The sequence below is a fragment of the Rhamphochromis sp. 'chilingali' genome, assembly GCF_963969265.1.
Source record: "Rhamphochromis sp. 'chilingali' genome assembly, chromosome: 4".
Classification (NCBI taxonomy): Eukaryota; Metazoa; Chordata; class Actinopteri; order Cichliformes; family Cichlidae; genus Rhamphochromis; species Rhamphochromis sp. 'chilingali'.
Genome location: NC_137948.1, coordinates 7,768,786 through 7,795,888, shown reverse-complemented (window position 1 = coordinate 7,795,888; position 27,103 = coordinate 7,768,786). Strand labels below are relative to the sequence as shown.

Sequence of the window (27,103 nt, the reverse complement as noted above, 5' to 3'; positions counted from 1 at the left end):
TAACCTTTGACAGCATTTATTTTCAAGGTGCAGCGTCTCGTGCCGTTTAGCACGGTTCAGTGCACTCATGTGTCGAAACATTAGGTAAAAAAAAAATCTACCATTCGGAGCACTAAATCATTTTATTTGGGATAAATGGGATAACTGAAACATTAGAATCTACAAGCTGCTGTAAAATACTTTCCAGATATTATAATAGGCCTATAAAATAATTAAACGATATGCATATAATATCTGTTTGTACAGTTATTGGATAAAGGGGGAATCTATTTGAATTTGACAAGTTAAATTCTATCCTTCTCTGTACTAAGTGGAGGGAGGTCAAGGCTCTAGGATGATTGCTTCCCTGCCGGATCTTTATTTTGATTTGAACCCTAATTGAGCCCAAAAAGAGAGTGCTGTTTCAAGAACAGAGGTCTTCTCTTGTCTGGATGACCTCGAGGGGACGGCCCTTACCGTGAACCCACACACACGCGCGCACGGAGTAGCAGCAGAGGCTTACGCACAAGACCGTAATTCTCTTTTTCTTGGTAACCCCCATTTGCTATTGTGCTCGTCCAATCGCTGGATGCCCTCGACTCATTAATCGTTTGACTTGACGTTTCACTATACTGCTACTTCCTTCTATCCATTTCGCTCTCCTCCTGTGGGCACCGAGGGATCGCAGTCTCGGCCATGACTACACGTCCCAACACAGCGCAAAGGCAGCATCGCTGGAAATGACTGCTTGGACTTTAGATTGCGTTGAGGCACGATCAAAAGAGAATCCATCGGCTTCTTGTGTAAAAGCATCGCGACATCGATAGATCATGCAGGAAAAACTGACGGTCACTCAGGCTCCCACTTCATCGAGGGCGTCGTCGTTTTTTATCGAGAATCTGCTGAGCAAGAGGCAGGATGTAGAGGAGTCGATGACCGATAGAAGTCGAGGGGACATCTCCACCGAAAGACAACTAAACGCATATCACACCGACACAAGCGGCTCAGTGCCCGACGTCAACTCATTAGCTCGGTCTCTATACCGAGACTCGCTGTTGCAGTGGTACCGCGAAGGGACTGCGTTCAACTTTAGAGCTTTGGAAACACCACACAGTAAGTATAGAACAGCTTCACGAGCCACGAGAACATGTTAAATATTGGTTAGAAAACAGTTCGTGCCTAAAATAAGTTAAAGGTCTTTTCACTTGCCCGTGTGCAGTGCAACAAGACATTTTTTAACTATTGATCTTACAATAATATATATATTAAATGTATTGGTGTAAGTTTTCCATATAGTTCTTTTAAAAAATATAGTTTCGCTTGATAAACATACAGAAAGTGTTCCGGAATGCGCCTAATGAGTCTTGTGGATCCGTACTTTGGTGTCAGGATTTCAGTCACATAGATTGACTCATAGAAAATACAAGCAAGTCACGAGTCACTTCTCTGCTCTTTAAATATAACCTAGATAAAATCAGCAAACTTGAAGCGAGTGAGGTGTGACACCCACACTTGTAACTATGGTTCTCCATTTACTCATCCTTAGTTGACCGAGCTCTCCTATCTATAGACCACAGTAGGAGTATTAAAAGTCATCTTTTTTTAATGGTGAAAAAAGCTGGGGCATTTTTGAGCTGCAAAACACATGCAAGTCTTAACGTTTTCGTGTCTGAAATTCGTTCTCTATTGACGGCATGGCTGCTTGTCATGAGATCCATGGTATGGCTTGAAGATTACGCACACGGATTACGCACAAAAACCCAGAATACAAAGCAAAACAAAAACGAAGTACGGAACGTCGACATGACGCTTTTACGCACATTCGGTGGATTTGTGACACTCATATGCAACCTCAGAACAAAGTGCCCCACCCTTTGGTGTTCACAGCCAAATACGCTTATTTTAAAACTCCAATATCACCATACTGTGTTTACATGTAATGAAAGTCCCATATCAATACCAACAGCCAAACATTAAATTAGTATTTACTAGCATATTTGGGAAGATGTTGTTGGACTCTTATTTATATTTATAATAATAAGTATCATAATCGGGCCTGAAACCGCTTAGTCGAATGTATTATGTGTTATGCAATCCAGTCAAAACGCCTAAGCTTTGCCCATGCTTGTCCAAACTTTTGACAAGGGGTATACTACGACACACAATAAACACGATTTTTAAACAAGTGAAAATTTCACTTTTATTTTTGTTTTCTGGTGCAACAATAAGTGTGTCGACAGTTTGACTCTTCGAAGATTATCCTATGAACCAGTTACTATAAGAAACAGTTTGAAGGACGGTGTAGCCAGTTAAAAAAATCTGACTGAAGATAACGGAGTATTTGGAGAATGTGTATCTTAATGTCTGATTGTCTTTTTTAAGCAAGTTCTTCTGTTGCATTGTCTCCCTTTAGGTCCAAAAGACAGTACAGGTTCACTAGATCCATGCTGCTCATTATCAACCAGCGACAGGGCTTCACCGGCTGTGTCTGAGCCGATAACTGAGGACAGCGACGAACCTGACAGGAAAACGGGCGACAGCAACCTCACGGAAGACGTGGAGGACGCGCAAAACGTTTCTGACTCACGTACAGAACAAGACGCTTCATCTGACGCAACTTTCGCCAGGAAAAAGAAAACCCGAACCGTGTTCAGTCGCAGTCAGGTATTTCAACTGGAGTCCACTTTCGATGTGAAGCGCTACCTGAGCAGCTCAGAGAGGGCCGGTTTGGCAGCATCTCTTCACCTGACAGAGACTCAGGTCAAAATCTGGTTTCAAAACCGGAGGAATAAATGGAAGAGGCAGCTGGCGGCTGATCTAGAGGCTGCACAAATCCCAAACTCTACCCAGCGGATTGTCAGGGTCCCAATTCTGTATCATGAAGGACCCACACCAGCACTGGGTTTCAGCTTAAACGGACATCCCGTTTCTCAAACCGTGGGAAGCTTCTCCAGCCCCATCAACTACCCTCTATCGACGTTTGCTCACTCAATGAGCATGCTAAGATCGCAGATGACAGGACTGGTGTAAAGACTGACTTATCAAACTGTATGCTAATAACACAAAACCACCTCGTTTTTATTAATTGTGCAATAACCTCCAACACCGCCGAAAAGGTTGTCTGCACTCAAAGACAGTCCGCAGAGTCCATATGACACAAAGTAGCGAACCATCTTTATATGTCGGTGCATAAACTCCGACAAGAGTGCTGCTCTTGCATAGCATAACCCCTAATACAGTCAAGCATGGCAAGGCCTCCAGGGCAGCGGAGGCCGAAGATGAATACTGTATGTTTAAATACACACTTATTTTTGCAAACTTTTGTATTTAAAGTCACACATTTTTCCATCTTTGTCACTTTTCACTTAATAAATAAATAAATAAAAAAAACAAGCACAAACTATCAGCATTTGTGTTGTTTGTAAACATATATGTGACAGAAACACTGCATTTTTCTTTTACTTCTGCCAGTCTAACAATCATCATGAAGGATTGCACACCTATGTATATAGGGAATGAAGTGGATCAGTGTGTTTGGAACAAAGCTTAAAGTGTTCCGGAAACAAAGTTAAGTTTAATGCAGTTTTTGAACTTTTGTAGCATTCGGCTAAACCTTAGCATGATCGCCTATACAATATACTATAAACCCTTGTGTGCCTTTATTAAAGTGAACTAACTAACATGTATATAATTACAATATATAATAATAACAATGCACAAAGGAGGCAGTGAGAGTATACAAAAGAGCACTACAGCCAAGCGAAACATTTGACTGAAACGCTGTCTGAAGACTTTGCTGTTCATTTGGGAGAAAGTAAGGTAATCAATATGGAAGAAAAAAAATCACGTCTAAAAACGTGTTTTCACAACTTGAGATACGTTTCTGAAGGTGAAATAGGTCCATTTAAAAGGGTGCAAATGAAAAAGTATATATGAAATATGCAAAAGTAATAAAATTACAGAAAGCGTAATTAATACAAAGTGAACTCTAACGGGAAGCTTTATTATTAGCTACATCTGGAGCGTTTTAATGACAAAAATGTAGCCATCAGCAATAAAATAGGCGTTAATTACAAAATACAGAGGCACACTGAAAACAGTCACGATTTTGTGAATGTGGCGTGATTTAAATCAAAGTATGTTTTTGGTTTCTAATTAATATTTTACTTTTACTTAAAAAATGCTATTCTATATAAAGCTACAGAAAATGCATCAAGCCACGATTTGCAAAGACAAAAAGCTAATATCCGAATTCGAGAAGATTTTATTTATTTATTCATTTTTTTTGTTGGGGGGGGGGGGGGGGGGGGGGGGAGGTGCGTCAACAAATTCCTCAGATAAACACGTACTGCTACATTAAGCCAGTCTCGTTTCAGTCAAATTTGATATTAAGCTGACAAATACTTAAATATTTAACGCTCTGAGCACGCAAATCACACTCAAGTAGCTGCGTGGCCCACTTCACAAAAAGGGGGGTTGAAAACTACAATAAAAAAAAACCGTGTCAGAGCGTACCTAGTCTACTGTATATGCTGTAAAATTAAACTGCTTGATTATCCTGGGGAATCCCTGCAGGGCTCCGGACGATTTTCCTCGCAGCAGATGCATGAAGATGAGGGGGAGTCAGAAAAGACTGGGGGTTGTTGGTCTAGGCACAACATCACTTTCCAGCCCCCCCCCCCTTTTTCCCTGCCATTCCTGCGCTGTTATTGGTCACTGCTAAACGTTTCTTTGGGCCAATCAGCAAGGACACAGCGCTCCATCCTGTGTGTGTAGCAGCGACGCGTACAGAGCACAGCCAGCCCAGCAGGCTCTGCTCAGTGACTGCTGCTATGGTGTATCGAGACGAAGTGGTAAGATTAACGTCCCGGTTTAGAGTTAAGGACGAATAGACTCGAGGAAGTAAACAAGAGAGGACTTGGAGCGACTTGGAGAATATGAACAAAGCAGAAGCACCACGTCGCCCGACCGCCTCTCTAAAATTCACTATCGACAACATCCTCAACCTCAAGACAAGCGGCAGTAACTGTGACACTTGTCAATCCGCCGGATCGCAGGATGAACTGGCCACAGCGATGCGTAAAGACAGTTTTCATCACGAAGAGAAAGGAACTCAAGCCAGACAGGACCCGGACAGGCTCAACGACAGTGGTAAGAGCTTTGAACCAATTTCTATCTGTGTTCATATTTACGCACAGCTCGCACTCGTCGATAATTCAGTTTAACGTGACAGCAGAGTTTGAGTAATGACCACAGTGGGTTAATCAAAGTGTCATTTTATTGCAGAGTTAATCACAGACTGTAGCGGATCAACGGAAACGGTCGTCATCAGCCGCGGGAATCAGAGGAAGGTGACGGAGGCGCGCTTCGAGAGCGGGGACAGCAGTTGCGATGACAGCAGCTCTCCCACCGCAGCCACAGACCCCCACAAAGGAGGGAGCCCAGGCAAGAAGAATAAAATGATAACGAAAAAGAAAACACGCACTATTTTTTCAAAGAGACAGATTTTTCAGCTGGAGTCTACTTTTGACATGAAACGTTACCTGAGCAGCGCAGAGCGCGCCTGCCTTGCCAGTTCGTTGCAGCTCACGGAGACCCAGGTAAAAATATGGTTTCAGAACCGTAGGAATAAATTGAAAAGACAAATTTCTAACGAAATCGAGGGACCAGTTAGCGATTTCCCCGAGACTGGAAAGCCTGTGGTGGTGGGGCAACTCCCGGCTTTGTACAAAGAGAGCAACCTGCTGGGGAGATGCCTGCTGCCCGTGCCTCTGCCCGTGGTCTACCCGGGAAGTAGCACGCCTTACCTCTGCTTCTCAAACGCCAGCAAGTACTTCAGCCTGTATGAAGGGGACGTATGATGCTTTTAACAATTCCCTGCAGTGAAAGAGACACTTTTAGTGGTCTGTTGCCAACTTTGAAGCATTTAAGGTGGTTTAGATGGAGGAGACGGCTCTGCGGCCTTAACTGTTGAGTAAGACTGCAACTACAGTGGCAGGGGAGTAGTTACATATCACATACAAATAAGCGGATTCAGTATTATTTATTTTCAGTCATCTGTGGGTTTTGTAGAGGCCTGACACGAAACCTATTGTTACACATTGCCCTGTACAGATCAATCTCAGGCTACGCTAATGATAGCCCGAGGGAGGCCCAAAACAATATAATTTAGATCATTTTATTGTTTACATTATTATTATTATTGTTATTATTATTGACAAAAGCATATCCAGCAGCCTAAGCCACCAAAGAAATTATATCCGATTTGCATGCATTTCCTATATCATAAATGAATTTTGAATTTTACTGAAATTATCTTTGTATTTAAATGAATGTAATTAACATTTTATTCTGTTTCACGCATGTGTTTTGTTTTTCTGAATATTTTATCATTCTTACTTTGTTTCACGTTTGCCTGTGGGCCCATTACACCTTTTATTGAAATTGTAATTAAAATATCTTCAAGAAATATTTCACAGAATTGATTCAGTATTTTGCAGTGACCCTTGTGTTTCGGACATAAATTGTATATAGTTTCACAAAACTGTATATAATACGCTATGGATGCAGTTGTTGGTTAATTAATTTTCTCAATATCTTTGCTAAGAGGATTCTGTAGGACCTATTGACTGAAAAGAAATAAAAAACACAGCTGCAAAAAGGTAAATCATGCAAAAGCGTAAACATGTGGCCTCTGTAAAAACCACTCAATGTAAATTTGTTTTAAATTACACCAGGCTGCTGTATCCTAACCTCTATGGGTGAAAGGACAAGGCTTAGGCAAAATAGTGGCACACTAACATAGATAATTTGTTAAATTTGGAGGGCAGTACTTTATACTACATTCATTTTAAATACCTTACAGCCAGCTGAATATTATTATTATACTGAGTCATAAAAGACAAACCATGGAGTAACAACCTCAGTATGTCTGGGGAAAAAAAGTGTCACTTTTATCTTCAACTGAATTTAAAAAAAACGGCATATTAGAGGCATAACTACAAATGACAGTAAATGAAATTGGCAATACAATGTGAGACTAATTCTGTTTTACCTTAAGAAAAAAAACTGTTTACATTGAAGCAAAGTGGTTACACATTCAGACATTCCCTTCTGTTTCTGTAGGTAAATACTTCAGGTTACACTTGGTTACGATGTGCTATATCAGAGGAGAAATAACATGAGACTAATCTTGTAACTTGCTGAGAAACTAAAATATTTTGGAAAACTTTTGACCCAAAGATGTAGAGCTGACAGATGTAGATATGAGGTGAAGCTCCTCCTTCCCCATTTGGTTATGACAGAAAGCCTACCTAAATTCTCCTTCTGTCCAGCGCTCAGTGTGCAAACCAATGTACACATATCTCCATCATGACTTTAAGCATACACAATGGGAAGCTTTTCGCCCACTCCCGTGAAGCCAAGCCAAGGCTCTTTCCTTTTGAGTTAACTTCTTTTGTGTCAGCTGTATTAGCAAGGGGATATTTACACCCAGGACTCCAGAGTGAATTAATGCACTTCCCCCAAAACAGAAACAAGGCTATCTGCTTTCTGGAGTTCTTATTTCTGAGATAAGATGTCTTAGCTGTTTAAATTATATAGCTAACAAGAAGGAAAATAAAAAGAGAAAGTAACTGGTAATGATCCCTAACTACAGCAAATAACATGTTTTTTAAATGGCGATATAATATGCATTTTCAGAATTTAAAGCATGCATTGTGGTATACCTAACAAGGTATAAAACGATAGTCATTGTCTAATACTTGTCTTCTGTTAAAGGAAAAAATGATGCAAAATAATGTAAAAAAAATTAAATCTAGATTTATAGTGTTTTTACTAAAAAACAAGTAACATTTGTCTGCAAAATATCTTAAAACACTGTGATGGTGTTTCACAGGGTAACATTGTGATGTTTCAAATCTTATGATTTTCCCAAGACCAAAGATAATTTGTTATTTCACTGATGCCCGCAGGGAGTCTGAGCGTGTTACAAGCATAATACCCTTGACTTAGACTAAGTAGTCCATCACAGACAACAGAAGAAAACATAATTGAAAACAATAATTTGTCAAAAACAATAATGGCATTTTCTCCACTAACAAAAATTCTCGCTCTGCATTGAATGAGCTGAAAGTGAGCTAACCTTATCAGTACTGCCCTTTGACCCCCACGGGGCACTTTGCCGAAACACTTAACCTGCACATTTATAATAGCATAGGCCTAAATCATACCGAGTAATCTATACTATCTACTACGGAGGTATAATCACATAGTTAAAATGAAGTTACTTAAGAGAAAAACAGGCCACTATGTGTTCATTACCGATCCTCTGTGGCAAATAAAGGAATCTCAGAGGCATTCACATCTATCATTGTGTGTGATTCAGACATCGACTCCATCGAGTGTGTGTGTTCACTGAAGAAAAGAGGCCTGTTATGTCTGGCAGGCTGTCTCGTGTTTCAGAGCTGCTGGAGAGTCACACTGCTCCGTACCCACAATCCCCAGCGGCTACCAGCTCAGACATGACGGCGGACTGTCAAGATACGAGGTGTGGCCAAATGGTATATTATTAACATTCAAGCCATAGTTAATGGAGAAGATCATGCCGTCTTCAAGGCACCAAGGCTTTCAGCTGTTGGACTGTAGAGAATAAAGTAAACACTTTGATAATCAGCTTGATTTGTTATGTGTCACATACATAAACGCACAAATTGAGTTCAGTACTTCTCATAAGAAGTGTTAATTGCTTCCACCACTGTACTCGCTTCATTTTGTCACTCTGTCCTCTTCTCCCATTCTTACTGTGCTTCCCTCTCGCCTCTTGCCCTGTCATAGCTCATCACAGTAATCTGCGCACTGAAGCCCGACTGTGTGCGCCTGTGACTGAATGAGAGGGACTGAGCAGGAGAGTGTGTAACACTGAAAGAGATGGAGGGGGAGAGGGAGAGATCACTCAGAACCAGTTGATGAGTGTGTGTTTGTGTTGGAAAAACTACGATCACATTTGTATTTCTGCATGGGTCTGTGCCTCTCTATAGCCGAGGTCTGTTTGGTCAGGAGCGAGGAAGTGCTGTCTCTGTTGGATGGAGAGCAACTCCAAGTGTGTGTATGTGTGCGCACATTATGCCTGTGTAAAGCTCTGGCAGCTCCTTTCTGCATGACTAGGCGGGGGCCCCTTTCTTAGCTCGCCTATTACTTTAACCTCTGTTGACCTCTCGCTGTCAACTGACAAAGGTCATCGCCCAGGATGATGGGAGAGCCCATCCATTAAAGTACAGAAAAGACTGTCACCAAAAGATTTCACATGGGAGATTTTCTTTAACTGAAATTCTATTTTTGGCTTCATAGGGCAATGGTGTGGGTTTGTCACAAACATTTTCAACACTTTTCCAGGGAAGTAAAACTAAAGGGGAAGAATAATATTCGGTGAAAAAGTATTCATGCCTCTGAGCATTCAACAATTCTGCCAAAACAAAATAAGAAAAGAAAATATTTGCAAAAGAGTATTTTTATTTGTGCTCTCCAGCCTCAGTCAGCACTGCAAAAGTCTGCAAATGGATTCTCTGGGGAGTCCCAATGCCCTGTAGGGCAACCCTACACAAAAACTTCATGACACAGCACATTGTAAAGTAAACAACAAGGCTATTAGTTAGAGGTGGAAATCTGAGACACAAGATCTGTGTATGTGTCACACTTAAGGACTGTTTGATGGCCTATTGATCTGCTTATTTAGACACCCCCCACTCCATAATGCAAATTGCTTGAGGAAATTGAATGATGCCGAAGGGGATGAACTGAGATAAAAGCAAATGATACAGAGACAGAGATAATAGGCGAGAGAGTGCAGGGATGAGGGAGGACGAGACCACATTGGAAGGTGTCCAATATTTAATTGTAAGCCAAGCTAAGTGAGAGAGTGAAAACGCTCATGAACTAAATGAACTAAGTGACACTACGCTGGAAAATGGGTTTGTTTTAAGTTTACATTAACACTGAAATTTATACCAGTTTTCTCTGCGTCATCCTGGTTAGCTGCAGCTTTTTGAGAGTTCTGTTTTGCATTTCAAAAGCCCGAGTCAAACTAGCTGTGCTATGACTCATTCACTGTGATTAGATGCTTACAATGAATGAGTTGCCCTAACTTAGTCGGCACTTTAAAAGAGAACAATTTTGCGTAATATTTTTAAGTTCTGGGAACTAATTACATTTGCAGTGTTCGCCATACTTGGCTTGACATATTTCTTACAATTTGTTAACTCAGTTTTACCTCCAGGATGGCACGGTGATGCAGTGGTTAGCACTTGGTTCCATCTCCTGGGGTCTGTACATGATTCTTGCTTTGTTTGCATGTTCTGTTCATGCCTGGGTGGGTCACCTCCAAATAGTCTTCCTTCCTCTTACACTCAAAAGACATGCATTTTTTGTAAAATTACAGTGGTTAGGTAACTGTAAGTGTGGGTGTGAGAGTATGTGGTTGTCTGCTTTAGCCCTGGGATAGAACCCAAGTCAGATGAGTAATTAAGAAAATGGATGGACGAATGAATGGATGGAGATTTTAGATAAGGAACTTCCTGGTTCTGCACGAAGTGAAAAGGTACTTGCCAAAATTCATAAAAATTCTTACCTTATCCTGATTAATGTCTCATTTATTTATAAAAATTGTTTTATTTCGATTTTTAAATAAATATTCTAAAATCTCTGCCCATTCATCCATTTTCTAATAAAAATGTGAGTTTTTAATTTCATGTTTCTGTTTCATATAACACACACACACACACACACACACACACACACACACACACACACACACACACACACACACACACACACACACACACACACCAGAGCATATCAATTAAAGAACATCATCTCTAACACTCTCCCTCACGTCCTGTCCCCTCACACACCCTTGTCAGGATAATGTGCCATTAATCTACCACTGAAAACACATTATAGGCCAATCAATAGGTACGATGGAAGGATAAAGGCAGAGGAAAGAGGAGAAGGAAGGAGGAAAAGGACAGAAGACAGGGCAGGGATATTCAGAGTCTGGGGGGACATCTCTGAGTGAGAGTGGGGGCATCAACACTTATCCATAGCCCCAGAGAATGAGCTCCTCTATGTGTGGACATGGAATACTCTGTGTGGTTTCATGCTTGTAGTCAATATAAGTCCATTAACAACAAATACAGTTGTTAGAGTGTCCTAACTTTTTTTTTTTTTTTAACTCGTTCTTCCTGCTTTCCATCTTTTCACAAATCAGCATTACCAACAGTCTGGCTGGACTTCATTTCAATGCCTTATTCTTAATTTTACTCATGAAATTTTATATTTAAGCCTGTTTAATCCCTGGGTTTTAATTAAAGGTTTATGCGTTACTGTCAGTGTCCTGGTTTTTGGTCCCCAGACAGCTAAAACGAAGCTTATCAACATTACATTGTAAACATGGTAGTTACTGGGTTTTTTTCCCCAAGACAACCGTTTGAATCAGTCAAAATTTTGAAATGTCATTAGATCTACACTTGCGCCACAAATATTTGTCATATATACAACACATATAAGCCCCAGAGCTCCTGTTAATTCATGTTCATGTTTACAGTTTGACAGATTATAGGAATTATACCAATTAATAAAACATCCCATTTGTTTTAGGGGCTTAAATGAAATTGAAAATAATAGAACTGTGGTAACCAGCAAAATAATGAGACCATCTAAAGAGTTTATGAACCTAACTGCAAATGTATTCTTTCAGGTATGATTGCTGCATTAACAATATTTTTTGTTTTGTTTTTTACTTCCCCTTGGTAGAAGATGATGAGACAGGTGAGGATATGTCCTAAATCTTGGCAAAACTTTTATTTTGGAAGAAATATTATCCAAACATGTCAAAGAGCTGTACTTAACTGTTCCAAAGCCTGTTACGTGCGCACACATACATACACATAGATGGTCTATAACACCTTAAACCGAGAGGTTCATTCAGGCTTCCTGCACACACCTTGATGATCATGTACCACAAAATGCGGTCATGCAGATCTAAGCAGAACAGAACATGTAGTGTGCATGAAGCAGAGCTGACCTGCGTGCCTCTATAGTGACATGACACATGAGAAGTCCCAGGAGACCAGGGAGTAACTGGCCTGCTGCCATTTACAGCGTCACTTGATGATGCTGAATAAACAGCTGCAATGAAACCCAGTCTCCAAAGAACAACCGACCACTATGAAGATCTTAAAGAGGCTAGCGAAAAGAACAAAATTTAGGCAATAAAATGGCAATCTAAGAAACCCACATCCAAACATTGGACGGGGAACACCAAGATATACTAATCCATGCTATCTGCGCCATCATTAAATCCAAAGAAAAAAGCAGCAGGCCGCATTTGGCACAGTTGGCACTGAAGAATACCAGATGGTTATATTTTTTTAAAAGTGCTACTCTTTCATTTTAAAGAATTGGTACAATGTAGTCTAGGAGCAAATAACTAAAACTAATTTAACTCCAGGGGGAAAAAAAGGTATAAAAAAAAAATTTACGATCTCACTTTGTTGAGCAGACATTATCGTACATGAGGTGTTGAGTCGATAGCTCTCAATAGTATCTACAAAAATATTGTGAAACTGACACCCTACTTCAGCTCTGATAACTTAACAATGTGCATATAATTTATTATGTGAATTAATTTTAACTGCACAATTAGGAAAATACTTACATTAAATTTCACTGCAAAATTACATTGAAACACTTCATGAAATAAGAACATAAAAACATGATTAAGTAAAAAAATACATAGGCAGAAAAAGTTATGGCATTGTCATTGCCCAAGCTACACTGATTTCTCTGTGATGATGAACAGCTCTCCCAGTTTTAATGTTGTGGCACATTGGGTCTCCAACAACAAAGCCTAGAGGAGCAGTTTCTGGTGTTTTGCCTATGAGTGTTTCTCACCAGTTTACTAGCTGATGTAGAGAGTTCACACAAAAGAAGCGCTTGTTTTATCATAGATAAATTCTTGTTGCAACTAACATTTAAACCAAATTGGTACCTTTAGAGTTTAAACTGAGCCTTCTTGTAGTGAGTGCAATGAAGAAACACTAAGAAAGAAGTTTATTGGCATTACATATGTTTAGCTGTTATTCTGATGAAATTGACAAGACATTTATCAAACAGTAAGAATGCCATCTCAGAGTTAGAGATGTTGTGGAGTTCTACATCGATACAACAGATATCTGCTTGGGTGCAGACTCGGACATAATTATCATTTTCTAGTTTTACATTTAGTCCAGTTTGAGTGAAGTTCACTAAAATAAAGAGCAGCACAAGCATTAGAGCAGTGAAGCTGGCTTAACAGGTGTTAAGGTGGACACAGCCGTGTGTAACGAGTTCCTCGGTAGTAGATGGTTAAGAGTTATAGCAAAACGGTGTAATTCAACATTATTTGTGAATTCAAGATGTGCACAGACATATCGTTATCGGAATATGTGATTATTTGTGTAGTAAACATCACATGCTTAAAGGACTATGAAGTTCTCCTTTCAACAGCTCAAAACAGTATTCAAGGTATGTGAAGAATGTAGAAGCATCTTAAATAATGTATATACAGCCAGTCGTCTTCGTCCCATGTGAAACGTTAAAGTTGCAACATGTGTCCACCCATCTCAGTCTCTTGCCTGCTTTGAGGTGCCTGAGCACTATGTCAGCCGTTGCTTTGGCTCATGACAGCTCTAATCAGACTGGAAAGGTAAAAGGCAAGAAGCCAGACAAAGGTTGAACCCGGTCCTCCAAGCTAGAGGGTTGGGCATGGAGCTAACAACTCATTCCTGTAAAACAACATCATGTAACACAGAAACATCAACGTCCACAGTAACTGGCAGGGAAAACAGGTACATAAGAGGAGCTGAGAGACTATAATATATGTGGAGTGTATATTAAATTTGCATGAAAACTAATCCGTTGAATATGAGAAGAGCTGCTGTGTTATGGGAGCTAAATTATTATCCTGTACGGGACAGCTTGAGCCTTTTTTTAATCCAGTTTGAGTTGTATTTTTCTTCAACATGAGTGTAGTTGTTAGAATTGTTGTGATAACTCACTGTTGCCTCCCAACACACCTCTTAGCTGTGAAATGAGTGGATCTTTTGAGGCTTGTGCTCCCTTCTGGCCAGTTCTCGGGACACTAAGTGCTCTGTAATAGCTGGCAATCAGCACATAAGGACAGAAACCAACGTCTGGCCCTCAGGAAAGAAATATAAATAAATAAGATGAATAACTAAAAGCTCTGTGTCCTCTTGATCACGTATTGCAATGGGCATGTGTTTTATAATGAATATAGATTGAGTGTATGAAAAATTCATGGTCCAGGGATGGTGTGAGACAGGTGGGTTAGTGGTAGTGAGGAGGGGGTATTGGGGGATTGGTGGGCTAATGGTGTGAAATCTCATCCCAAGTGAACGGAAATGAAAAAAGGAAAATTCCTCTTGGTCCGGAAACCTCCAAACATGTTCCATTTGTGATGCCTCAACTGGGATACTGCAGAGATGCTTTCAGCAAATACCTTTAGGATCAGTTTTACTTGATGTTTCTAGTACATCAAAAAGCTTATAGACTTCAACATGATTGCAGAATATATATATATAATGCATACAATGTTGTTTCCAAAAGTTAGGACTTTCATCACAACCAAGATAGGTTTTTACATTTGTTGTGTCTGTAATTTTCAATTAAATGTAAGTTTAAAATGCTTGCGAATCCCTGAAAAGTAAGGGGTTACAAAATGCTTTAACATTTGGCTTCCCTTGAAGTCCCCTATACAGCCCCATTACCTAATTCATTTGCATGAAGCCTACACCTAACAGCCATAAATAGTTAAAGCACTCCATTGGTCCGCGGAGAGGTGTCTGGGGACACAGGCTGACTAAGAACAGCCCAGGGGCCAGATGAAGAATAACTGAGTAGACTGCTGCTGAGGGAGAACATATTGTGCCTGACAAGAACAAACAGACTGATAAACAAGTGGCTTGGGGTGGGGAAGCATTTTAGGCAAGCATGAGACAGAGAGAGCCGCCTGTAAGCGGAGAGTCAGAAGAGATGAGCCGAGATGAGCACAGACTCCAAAAATAGTTACATCGAAATCTCAGGAGAGCTCAGGCATGTATCGTTTATATAGTTACCTGGGATCAGCCTCAACTGTGTTTGTATACATACAGAGGTATGTTTGGGTCACCTGCCTGAAGGAATATTTCATGATATGTACATGCACGGGCATGCTCGTGTGAATTTTCTGTTTTAATTCAGTCTGGAATGAATCGTTAAACACCAGAAAGCACTGATGTAACCCTGGTTAACCCTGGCACACCGAGGCAACTGAAATGCCATGTTCATCACTACATTGCACACCAATTAAGCAGACAGAAAAGGGATGAACAGGAGACTGAAGCTGACATAAACAACTTTTGCCCTGCAGCGCCAAGATTGTCTATCAATAATAATGTTCAAGTCTCACAGAATGATCTCCCAACAACAATAAAGGAAGATGTCATCTATCTTTTGAGAGTCGAACTACTGCCGGCACTTTGCCGCTTGCAGTCAGACAGAAAAAATAACCCTGTCTGGAAGTAAATATTTTGTTCTGTGATTTAGGGGCAGATTATAACTAAAGTGTTTTAAAGTGTCGTTTGGGGTTACAGAACTGAGACAAATTTTTTGAAATAACCAACTTCTAGCAGCAGGCATAATAAAAACTTGATAGTCTTTTGGGAGGGTTTAATAATATAACAAGAACATGTGGACTTGCTAGAGTTAAGTACACTTAGGAGTGCACTCTAAAGTGTTGCAGAGGAGATACCAGATGACAAGTGGGGACGGGGAGGTGCCAGGAAGATGGTTAACAAACTGCAGCTTTGAATTTAGGTCAATTCTCTATCTGTCGAGGAAACAGATTTCCCTCTAACGTAATTGGAATTAAACAACCATACAAGTCCCCAGATCTGATTAACCGAGTGTGTCATAAAGCACTTAATATTTCTACTACAACATTCTAACCTAGAGGCAGTTAATGGGAATATTTTCCATTCATAAGCAAGTACTGCTGAGTGCTAGTGTCTAGATGTTATGATGCAGAAGACTGAACAGTAAGTTTAAGAGCATTCCACTTGTGTGTGCAAACACGAGCGTGAGTCTGTATAGGTGTGTGTGTGTGTGTGTGTGTCTATGTGTGTGTAGCCTGTCTCTGCTATCAGGAGGTTTTAATAGAGTAGTATATTCCTTTGCATTTTACATGACTCTAGGGCACACTGCTCTCACTTGTCTGCTCTGCTCAGATCAGACGCTTAAATTGGAGCATAGAATGGACTACAAGTCTTCAGACTATCTGCCTCTGTAGTCTGTGTGTGACTTTATGTATTTTTGTAGGCATCTGTATGTGTGCCTACTTGCCAGTGTTTGTCTGTCTGTTTGCTAAACAAAACCTGAGTTAATATAACTAATTACTCTAAGGAAAAATGCTACTGGCCTGAATTACAACAAAAGTGGCTGACCTGTGCTCAAGTAATTCTCATAAGTGCAAACACAAATTTTCTACCCTTTCTACCATACCACTTCCTGATGGCTTAACTCCCATTTGGTGCTACTAATGCAACACAACACAAAAACCTTACACAGCTCCACCAATGACAATGTCTCCCATCATCTGATACTTGAATTTTATCCATAATAGCAGCAATTTGTTGCTGTTATATAAATGCGAAACCCTATGTGTTTGAGTATAGCCTTTTAATGATCATATTATTTAATACATTATTTAATACCTTCACAAATTGTGAAACTAGTTGTGTATTTAATTTAAGAAGTGCAGTTTTATCAAAAATGAATAACAATTTCAACACATGCCTCTTATGGTGTGTAGGCTAACGTGTGCTTGGCAAATAAAACAAACAAACAAACAAACAAAGATCCCTGCTTTGATTCTGTCCGGAGACACAGAAAGGGCATCTGGTGTAAAAACTCTACCAAATCAAACATGTGGAACAGCTGAAAGTAGACTGAACTAAACACTTCAATGTATTTTTACAACTTTAACTGTCTGTATTTGATTACACTAGCAATTCTGCCAGTGCAAGTATTTTCCCCCCCAAAAAATGTAGCACCTACTATTGGCTAAGGTGTTAAAAATGTTTTCTGTTTGTTTGTTTGTGTGTAAATCCTATACCAGTGACATCACTTACCATCTGGTGCATTTGTGTGCAATCATGAAAAAATCTCTGAGGGCCGTTCTCACAATTTCCCAATTCAACTCCTTCTTCCACAAATTTGTTATAGACAATTTAAAGTCTGACCTAATGACAACATTTTCTTTAGCATAGTCAGATTACCTGCTTATCATGCCAATATTGACAGAACAACTCTTTTAAAATCAATACTCATGTGTTCTTGACACCAACAAGCTTAAACTATCAATACAAAATAAGTACTGTGTAGTTGATAATAACTCACCTCACATTTCTTATTCCCATTAACTAAGACCTATTTTCAAAGCTACCTTCACCTTAAAAAAGCCAACACTGAAACTGTCCTTAACTACTGTAGCATGCAGGCTTGCAGAGTACTGAGAGGAAAAGGCAAAAGAGTGACTGACTCTCACATTTCCACATGGGAGAGCAGTGACCTGGACAGTATAACCAGAGAGTGAGAGAGAGAGAGAAGAGGAAAAGTGAGGGGGGTGGACAGCAGATGTAAAAGAGACCAGATGGAGGAAAACTACAAGACAGGAACTGGAGAAATGGATGCAGTCTTATTAATAACAGAAGCAATAAATGCAACAGTCTATAACTTGGAAATACTCTTCACTTTTATTAGGGACTTTATGGTGGTATAAAGGCTTATTCATTTTTATAGAAACAGCAAGAGATATTACAGATGTTGCATAACACAAAAGTGAAATGCAAATACAAGCACGTGACAGATATACTGACTTCTATAAATGTGTGCACGCACTGTTGTGGGTCTTGTGTGGAGGAGCATGTGTGTATTTTTACTTAATGCAAAATTAATGAGACTGGCTCTGTTTGCCTGAAGAAAGTGCTGCCAAATCCTCTCATCCCCACTGACAGAGTGAGGAGAAAGTGAGGAACTATTAAACAGAGTAAGTGCCAACAAGATACAATTGTCAGAGAAGGGTGAGGTAGATTGACAAAGCACACTGATCAGCCAAAACATCATGTCCACCTCTGCTGAATATATTTTATATATATTTATGTATTGCCTGAAGAGCTCCTGAGGCATGGCTGGGCAATGAGGTTACAAAGATGTCCTCTAGCATCTGGAAACGATGGTGTAAATTAACATGGTGTATTTACTGCAGTACTTAAGTACAGTTGTAAGGTAGTTGTACACGAGGAGTGTAAATCATAAAATAACTCACAATAAAATTCTATTACATGTCATTGCCTAAGATAACAACTGTATTGTAATAGTAATTCTGCAATATTTTATAAACTGCAAGACAATCAAATAAGTTTGGGAATACATTTGGCTTTCAAGTTCTGGATACTTTGTTTTATCACTGTCTGGCAGCAGGCTGATGTGCCAGTTGTAAGTAAGTACACCTCCAACACACCTACCTACATCCCATGGCTGCTGCCAGGCCTCAGTCTTTTCTAGAGTGTTCACAAACCACACTAGAGGAGCAATATTAACTTGCCTGCCTTTAAATTTACATACAGCCAAAAATTTAAATGCCATTCTTAATTATTTTAATGATTAAAGGCCAGACGGTGTTTATTTTTACAACAGACAGCTTTACCAAACAACACATATTTGAAGTCATTCATTTAAATATTTAGTAACTAGTATGACACTTATGTAATATCTTCTTAAATTTGAGCTAAACTGGTGAAGGAGACCTTTCTTTGGCTGATTAATTAAAATATATATATATATTTATATTTATTTATATATATTTTCCTTACTGTCAAGATATTACTAAGACAAGCACAAAAATTGAATGGCCACCAACTCTAATAAAATAATGCTTACATATCCTATTTTTTTTTATATATTTTTATTTATTCCACCTTTATTTAAGCCCCTTCAGATTGAAAGCGATTTTAATCCTCAGGGGCTTTTCTAATCTGTTATAAAAAGAGAGACCTGACTGAGAAGGCAAACATTTACAAAATGACAGAAATCATCAAATCAAATGTAACAGGAATACACATAAGACAAAAATAAATGAAGTCAGAGTCAACAAGTCATCTAATACAAAATACAAAGTCCGGCTTACGAACAGGAATCGCGTTCTTCACTCACAGAATCTTTTAAAGAGCTCTGAACAAAAACAAAAGCATTGGACTTTAGTGCGCTCTGAAGGTTACTGCATGACCGAGGCACAAATGAAGTGAACAGTGTTTTAGAAAGTTTTTCAAAGGTTTATGACAGACCAGATCTGTGATCGTTTTAGTTTGCGTTCTTTATTTTATCAATGTGCACTGTCTCTTATTTTATATTTATTTTAAATTCCTTTGGACTACAGATATAAATGGCTAATTTTGCCGAAATCTAGCCTGTTTACCTCATATAGCCTTTTTTATTTATTTTTTTGACTGAAACATAAATGATTAACAATACAAAGCTGCAGCTGGAAACATACTTTTTTATTTTGAAAACGAACACTCAAATCAACCACGCACCTTTTTATAGAACTAAAGGCAGCATCTCAAAAATTCATTACTCCTTTCTAACTAACATCAAGTGCTTAACTATGTAATAAAATACTTGAGGTTTAAAAAAAAACTACACATTTATGTATGTACTGCAGTTTTGGAAAATGCTATCTTCAGTAGAAGCAGACGCAAAGCGAGAGGAAATGGACTAGTGCATCTCAATAAGAAAGATCGGGGCCAGCTTTGTCATTTTTTGTTTGGTTTAAAACAATCTCTCATTTTTACACCACACAAAACAAGTCAAATCTCAGCTTGCTTTGCCTTTTTCCAGTGAGCACACTGAACAAGTCGGAACACCTAAAAATACCATCTGTGTGCAGCACTCTCTCCATCTTCACACTAAATCGAGTGGCAGAACACAGCTCAATTCACAGAGTCTAGAGTTTAGTGATAAATATTAGATGGGATACTTTTATTGCACAGTGCATGTCATGTTTGTTGTTTCAGAAATGCGCTGCCTGTACTTACACAGCAAACCAGGAGGCAGAAAATAAAGGAGAAAGTGAAATTTAAGCTGAAAACACACGCGAAGAACAAACCCAACTTAAATAGTACACACACCAGAAGAAGAAGAAAAGAACTAAAGGTCCCTCCGTCGTGAATATAGTTGGATTTCACCTTAAACGATAAAAAAGACATTTCCTCCTTTTTGGATAACTAAAAGCTCTTAAAAAAAATTATGCGACTCTTGACTCAATCAATATTGCAAGGGTGTTGTGGGGATGAATAAATAAGTGAGAAAAACACATTTCCAGAATGAAATGCACTTATCGCTGCAGCGTTTTCATGTATGCCCTCTGGCCAAGCAGCAGAGGAACATGTGTCCCATTACAAAGAGCAAATGCAAAAGGAGACAAACCCATCGCTTTGTATGCGGAATGAAAAATGAAAGCACAGTTGATCTTAGCCTGTTGTGGCAAATTGACTTTTAAATGGCAACATACTGAAATAACCATTCATCTTTTTTCATCACACATTTCCAATGATTCTTTGTCTCTAATTGTTTATCAGATTACTTCATCTGCATCTCCATGTCCATAAAACCCATCCTCCAGATTTATTGTTACAATTTCATGAAGTACATGTATGTGCAAGCCAATGTGTGCGCGTGTGCACACCAGTGAGTGGAGAAAAAAAGCCCAGTGTCTATGTCTTGATTTATGATGCTCTATTGGTAATCAATATGGTTCTTTTAAGTCATTTAGATGCAGTGATTGATACTTGGAGTGGTCAGCATATGGGCTGGGAACTCGAGCTCTAAGTCTGACCGTTCCCATATGGGTAATACTATCTGCCATGAAACCAATGCATTTCTTGTTTGTGCTGAAGTGAATTAGCTGAAAATCAAAAGTATAACTTCAAAATCAGTGTCAAAAAACAAAGTAATGTTTTATTTGTAGTGTAATCAGCTGTCCTGGTTAAGCCAGGAGCCCTCTCCTGTTTATATAAAGGTAATAAAAGAACCCAACAAAATGCCAAATATATTCCAAACACATTTTAGTTTTCAGAAACATTTGAAAACTTAAAATTTGTTTTTAATATTATTATTTTTATGATCATTTTTATTCTTATTAAGTTCCTACAGTCTACAAAGTACAGCACAATTTAGTTCAGGGGGTATTTTTCTAGTCTCTCTTTCATGTGCAGGTTGATTTGACGGGAGGGTTAGATGAAGATAAGAATACAGAGCTCTCTCTTTGGTTGTCTGTCAGCAGAGAGAGACAAGACGTCCTCCAATAGACATAATTTACCTCCGGCTTGGGACTGGAAAAAAGGCAGCTGTTTTGATTGAGCTTTGATTAAATGTTGTTAACAATGTAGAGAACGGGTTTGCCTTTTTCTAACCTGGCTGGCACACGAGCCGAATGATCACGGACAAAGACTACAAAGAACTCTACTTGTGCTTTTAGAAACACAAGACAGCTCATTTGCCAGGGACGCTATTGATGAATTAGACTGTCATGTCAAGATTATTTTTCTGACAAGGGATCGCTGACCAGTTAAAGAGCTTTAATTGCATGTTGAAGGAAAGTGCTATACTTTTTACCAAAAGATCAGCTGAAGAAAATATTTCTCTAACTTTATGAATAAAGAAAATACTATTGGTCAAAAACTAATACAGAAAGTGCAGATTGTTTGAGTCCACATTTTTTTCATCCAGTGCACACAGAGGTAACATTGGTCTGTGTGTCTTTACCTTACCTGTGTTAACAGCCTGTGAGCCTGATCCAAACTATTAGAAAGGAATGTTTCATCCCGGGTGATGATAGACAACAACTACACTCACCTTATCAGCTCCTGGTCATCAGGACGGATACTCAAAACCCTGCATGGGGCATAAGAGCCCCATAGGGGCACTCTCACAAATAAACCCATACAGCTTCTAAACCCACATTAAAACAAACTAAAAACAATATAGATGTAGAAATTACTATAATCTAAATAATAACTTCTTACTGAGGTTGACGACAGCTGAAATAGCCCTGCTGAGAAATAATCCATCCAACAATGGCTCGTCTATTTCGACTTTAAAACCTCTCGAATGTTAGCGAGTTTTGTTTTTCCTTTCTGGTTTTCTTGTTAAAATTTTAAGATTTTAAAGAAATTAACTGCAAAGTAAAGATGTTTCAGAATGCATACATGCTAACATTTACTTGCGTAATTTGTTTGTGTAAATGTCACCAAGCAAAACAAATATATTTTTAAAAACAGAAGCTCTTTTTTTTTTTTTATTAATATCTAAGACATCAAATGACATTCCACAGAGAAAATGCAAATGTGAAACAAAGTATCATCTTACATGTTTCACAATTGCTCTACGAGGTGTTCTATTGATTATATTGGACTGAAATTGTAACATAAAGCCCGCTGAACACAGAACACACATGCACACGCATATCAGATCTCACAGGCATGTATTTTATGTCGAGTCCTGTGCTGATTGCAATAGATTTCAGATGAGGATCAACACTTTGAAACTGAGTCTTTGACCCAAGGGCTGAGAAGAAAGGGGGAAAAAGAAAGAAAGAAGAAATAGAGATGGAGAGAAGGGGACAAAATTTCCAAGGACAGGGAATAAAAGAAAGATAAATATTACACACAGTGTAATACGTAAAGCACCGAGAAAGGGCGTTAACTGGCATTAACAATCTCAGTGCGGATACGCATGTTTTGGCTACATCGTAATAGGAGTCATAATAAATAGCACTGACACATTCACAAGTGTGCGTTTTCCTGTGTGTGCAATCTAAGAAAGATGTATTCATAACTCGCCGTTCATAATCCAATCTGTGACTGATTTAGCCGTCTGCTGCCCAGGAGCCAGTCAGGCGCTACGGGATACCCCATCCAACACTCTGCTTTCCCACACCGGGACAACAGGACACTGGGATACCCCCGTGGGGCCGGGGCTACGTTAGAACGGGCCGATCACCTTAGTCTAAACTGACATCTGTGCTTAACACACAGACACAGACTTCGAGGTGATACAGCATCAGTAAGGATATGTGCTCCGGCCTGTGGTGTAGAATTACCTCCCTAAAGGGGATCAGAAGGTGTGTGTGCATGTTTGATCTGTATGAATTTTCGTTTCCGTAGCCATGCGAGATTGAGCATTGTATATTTTGGCATGTTCGCAAGCATGTAACAGAGACAAAAAAGTTGGTGCAGATATATTTTACTGCATAGTAATGGTACATTAAAATCAGGCTGGAAGACATTCACAATCACTTAAAGCACACCGAGGAAATACTCACTGGCATTAATCCTCAGGCAGTGAATTGAAAATTGCTTTTCCTTCCATGTCTGGACAATAATCATCACTATGATTTTCATCACAGTCTTTCAAATATTCTTGAAATAGCCATTGCCTCTAGCTCCTTTTTGTTTATAAACTACAGGCACAACATTCTGTTATTAGAGAATACAAAAATTTAAACCTGAAATCAGATAATATAACAAACATTTAAAATAATGTCTTCCCCTAAACACCAATTTGGGATTTAACTAAAACAAATTACTGAACTTAATCCCAAACTCTGAATCACTCTTCCTCAAGAGGTAACAACCAAAAACTAACAGAAAAACATCCTGAGTCCAGAGGTTACGGTAACTAGGGGGTATTGCCGTTCCCTGGGACTCTCGCCTCTAACCCTCTGTAATGAATATGAGGGCGCTAATAGACCGTCGGTCTGACCTCCAATAAGTGCTCCACGCTTGGAAACATGAATTGCTGTCTTCAAAGCACTGCTACTTCCTGAATGTTGCCCTTTCACTGAACGTGTGAAATGTGTGTGCACGAGTGAGAACATACGCACACTTGAAACCGATGTGGCAGAGGTGACTGCCCCCTCGAGCTATGAAGAGAACCAGGGCATTTCAACAGTCACAATTATTCATAATTGCAGAGAAATGTAAAGTCTGTGTGTGTGTGTGAGTGAGAGAGAGAGAGAGAGAACAAGAAAGACCAAGAGAGAGCCCAAATAAATGACAAAGTTGACAGAAGGCTTCAAAGACTTTGGCAAACCAGCAGGAAAAACTAAGAAATGAAGTAAAACCAATTTTTTAGCCAAAATCTAGTACAAAGCAAGAAAGGTGGCCAGCCCTATTTTCCACAGAAACCGAAGTGAAGACGTCATAGAACAATTAATTATTTCAATTATTTTCATGAACCATATATCACACTGGTATCATTCTTTTCCGTCTTACAAAGATCATAATCAAGGGGCCCCAAAAGAAGAACAGGTATGCTGTTTTGTATCTAGGTACATCTTATTAATTAGTTCAGTTAAACGTGTACTTTCACAGGCTTCCTCAAACAGGACACAATCAACTGCAATTAATCTGATCAATGGAATGTTAAACGGTGTACAGGATATGCTGTGGCAAGAGTAAGTGCCCTTGAGCCCCATCGAAGATATGCAGTGTGATGGAGAAAAACCATGTCCTCATCTCCTCAGGGGGCTAAATCTCTCCCATGTTAGATGAATTAGTCTGGGTTAGTACCTGGACTTCCTATAGTCAACTGGCAACCTTTTGATCTCTAACTACGGCAAAATGGATCCAAGCTGATGAATTTGTACGCCCTGGTTATGATTGATTATGTGGGCGCTCAGGACGGAAAGGCCTGCCAAAGTTTATTTTGAGGGTTTTTTTGGTGTTGGAGAGTGAATTGGATCCTTGAAGTATTTTGATATTTTGAAACAGGACGGTATGTGGAAATATGGAAACACAACAAAAAGATACAAGTTTTCTAAGAGCAGGATGACTGCTGTCTGTGTGCGTGTATGTGATTGTGTGTGTTGATGGGTGTTAATGTGGGACAGCAGAAGTCTTGTGAGTGGCATTGAGCTGAACAGAGGGCAAATCAGAAGTTAAATGATGACTAATGAATGAGGCTGTAATGATCTCGTCCACAGTACCTGGTTCCCATACAGAGAGCCAAGCTGGAGGCCATCGTGCGCACAAACAGAATAAAACAGAAACACATGGTGAGCGTCTACATGTTGCTGTGCACTGGACACATAAGTAGCATAAAATTACTTCACACACTACTTTCACTCTTCTTCTGCTTTTTCCTTTCAGCCTATACAGGAGGAAGTTGCCCCCTTTGCTTATTTTAGAGACAGTTTGACAGAAGCTTTGCTTTGTAGATGGGGCACTATGAAACTATCGAACATGGCAGAAAGGCATTTTCCTTTAATATATAGAATGTAATACAAACCACGATTAACAAAAACAAGAACCATTATTTAAGAAGGAAACATGTCACTCAAAAAATTATGAATTCCAATTTATGGAAGATTTTGAAATGATTAAAAGCCAATCGACACCCAAAATATGTTTATATGTGAGCCAGTCACGATGCTGTGGTGATACATTCAAGATTCTAGACATTTTCGACTTGTTACGATCGTAAAAATGTAGGTAAGTGTACGTTTAAAAAACATTTGCTTGTGTATCCATAGCATGAACTACCAGGGTATTTGTTCAGCAACTGAGGGCTGAGCAGAGACACCATTTGAGTCCACACTCGATTATGACATTAACAAAGTCTTTTTTTTTTTTTTTTGTGCCTGTCCCGTTTGGCTCTTTTGCCATCAGAATTGTTGTCTAAAGGCAAAGAAAGATGCCCAACGGATTTACTTTACCAAATTGACCATCCCAGCCTTGCCGTAATGGTCCATTTGATTCACCTTTTATTGTTTATTTTATTTTCACTTACTGAATACGGGACAGACTTGACTGGGGGAAAGAAGGGGAGAAAGAAAGAGGGAAAGAGAAACGGCTGAGAAGAGGGACGGGGGAGAAGGGCAAAAAACAAAAACCAACAGAATGAGCAGAAAAAAAAGAAAAGAAAAAAAATGCATATATCAATCACCTGGATCACCTGCTGAGAAAGAAAAAAAGAAAACAAGCAGAAGAGAACAAGAGTAATAGAATAAACAACATCACAATGATATATGGGAATATGACAGTAAATACTAAATATTAAACATTATTGTGCAGCACATAAGATCAACAGAACACAGTGTGCTTTGAGGTAGGAGCCAAAAAGGGTGTAGTTTGTGGGTGTGATCACCCGTGTGTACACCTGTGAGCATGGACGCGCTTGTTTTTTTAAAAGGTTCCTTCATGTAATGATCTGCTAGAGGGTGTGGGGGGGCCACAGCCCCGTCCTCCAGGGCATGAAGCAGGTATGGAGGAGATCAAAACTCCAGACATCCAGAGGCCCCCAGAACACAAGAGACCAAGGAAGACCAACAGAGGGGCAGCCGCGCCACTGTCCCAGAAAGAGCTGAGGAGAGTCCCAGATGAGGGCTCACTCAGCAGCCGCGGAGCAGAAGCCAGGGGGAGTTGCAGTGACGCGCCCGTGAGCTCCGCTGGCAGCCAGCCGTGCCTGAGTGACTGAGCCCCAGGCCGAGAGGCCGGGGGCACCCCACCTCCGAAGTGGCCCGAGCGAGCCCCAGGCTCCAGGCCCCGATAAGCGGCCGCCAAGGAGTGAGCCGGTGTGTACCTGGACGCCCATCCCCGGACACAAAGAACCACCAACGCACCGATGTCTGAGGGAGTCCGCCACTGGCAGGGGAAGTGGTGGTAGGGGGAGATAGGCCTCCAAACCTTGGAGGGCCTGAGATGTCCCCAGAGAAGTGGCGTCTGACACCCAACCTGACATATAGACACAGACATACAGGCACACAAAGACACAAACATCCATTCCCACCCTCATGCTCTCATATGCACTTACTCCACACTCAACCAACGTGGAGACAGACATAAAGAGACGCTGTACACACGATCACACTCCCCAAGCGTACTCTATGAACCGGGTCTAGGTACCCTTGCCCCTGGAGGGGGGAACTGCACCCAGACCCAGGTGGTGTTACCCTTTTCCCTGCGGTGGGGGG

The 27,103-nt window shown here is 39.9% G+C and overlaps 2 protein-coding genes across 2 annotated transcripts; both read left to right on the top strand.

Moving 5' to 3' along the window:
* The first annotated feature begins 470 nt into the window (after positions 1-470).
* On the top strand, positions 471-3,399 carry hmx1 (H6 family homeobox 1). The gene is made up of 2 exons (XM_080880061.1): positions 471-1,092; positions 2,393-3,399. Exons 1-2 carry the CDS (start codon positions 810-812, stop codon positions 3,007-3,009), a joined length of 900 nt encoding a protein of 299 aa, XP_080736187.1. The 5' UTR covers positions 471-809; the 3' UTR covers positions 3,010-3,399.
* A 1,360-nt stretch (positions 3,400-4,759) lies between these two features.
* Positions 4,760-6,477, top strand: hmx4 (H6 family homeobox 4). The gene is made up of 2 exons (XM_080880533.1): positions 4,760-5,130; positions 5,266-6,477. Exons 1-2 carry the CDS (start codon positions 4,917-4,919, stop codon positions 5,838-5,840), a joined length of 789 nt encoding a protein of 262 aa, XP_080736659.1. The 5' UTR covers positions 4,760-4,916; the 3' UTR covers positions 5,841-6,477.
* Positions 6,478-27,103: the final 20,626 nt, after the last annotated feature.

Bases quoted from the DNA above. Each gene is read 5' to 3' on its own strand.
- hmx1 (XM_080880061.1), top strand. From the start codon at position 810: ATGCAGGAAAAACTGACGGTCACTCAGGCTCCCACTTCATCGAGGGCG. The intron at 1,093-2,392 runs GTAAGTATAGAA...GTCTCCCTTTAG, and splicing joins AGCTTTGGAAACACCACACA to GTCCAAAAGACAGTACAGGT.
- hmx4 (XM_080880533.1), top strand. From the start codon at position 4,917: ATGAACAAAGCAGAAGCACCACGTCGCCCGACCGCCTCTCTAAAATTC. The intron at 5,131-5,265 runs GTAAGAGCTTTG...ATTTTATTGCAG, and splicing joins GGACAGGCTCAACGACAGTG to AGTTAATCACAGACTGTAGC.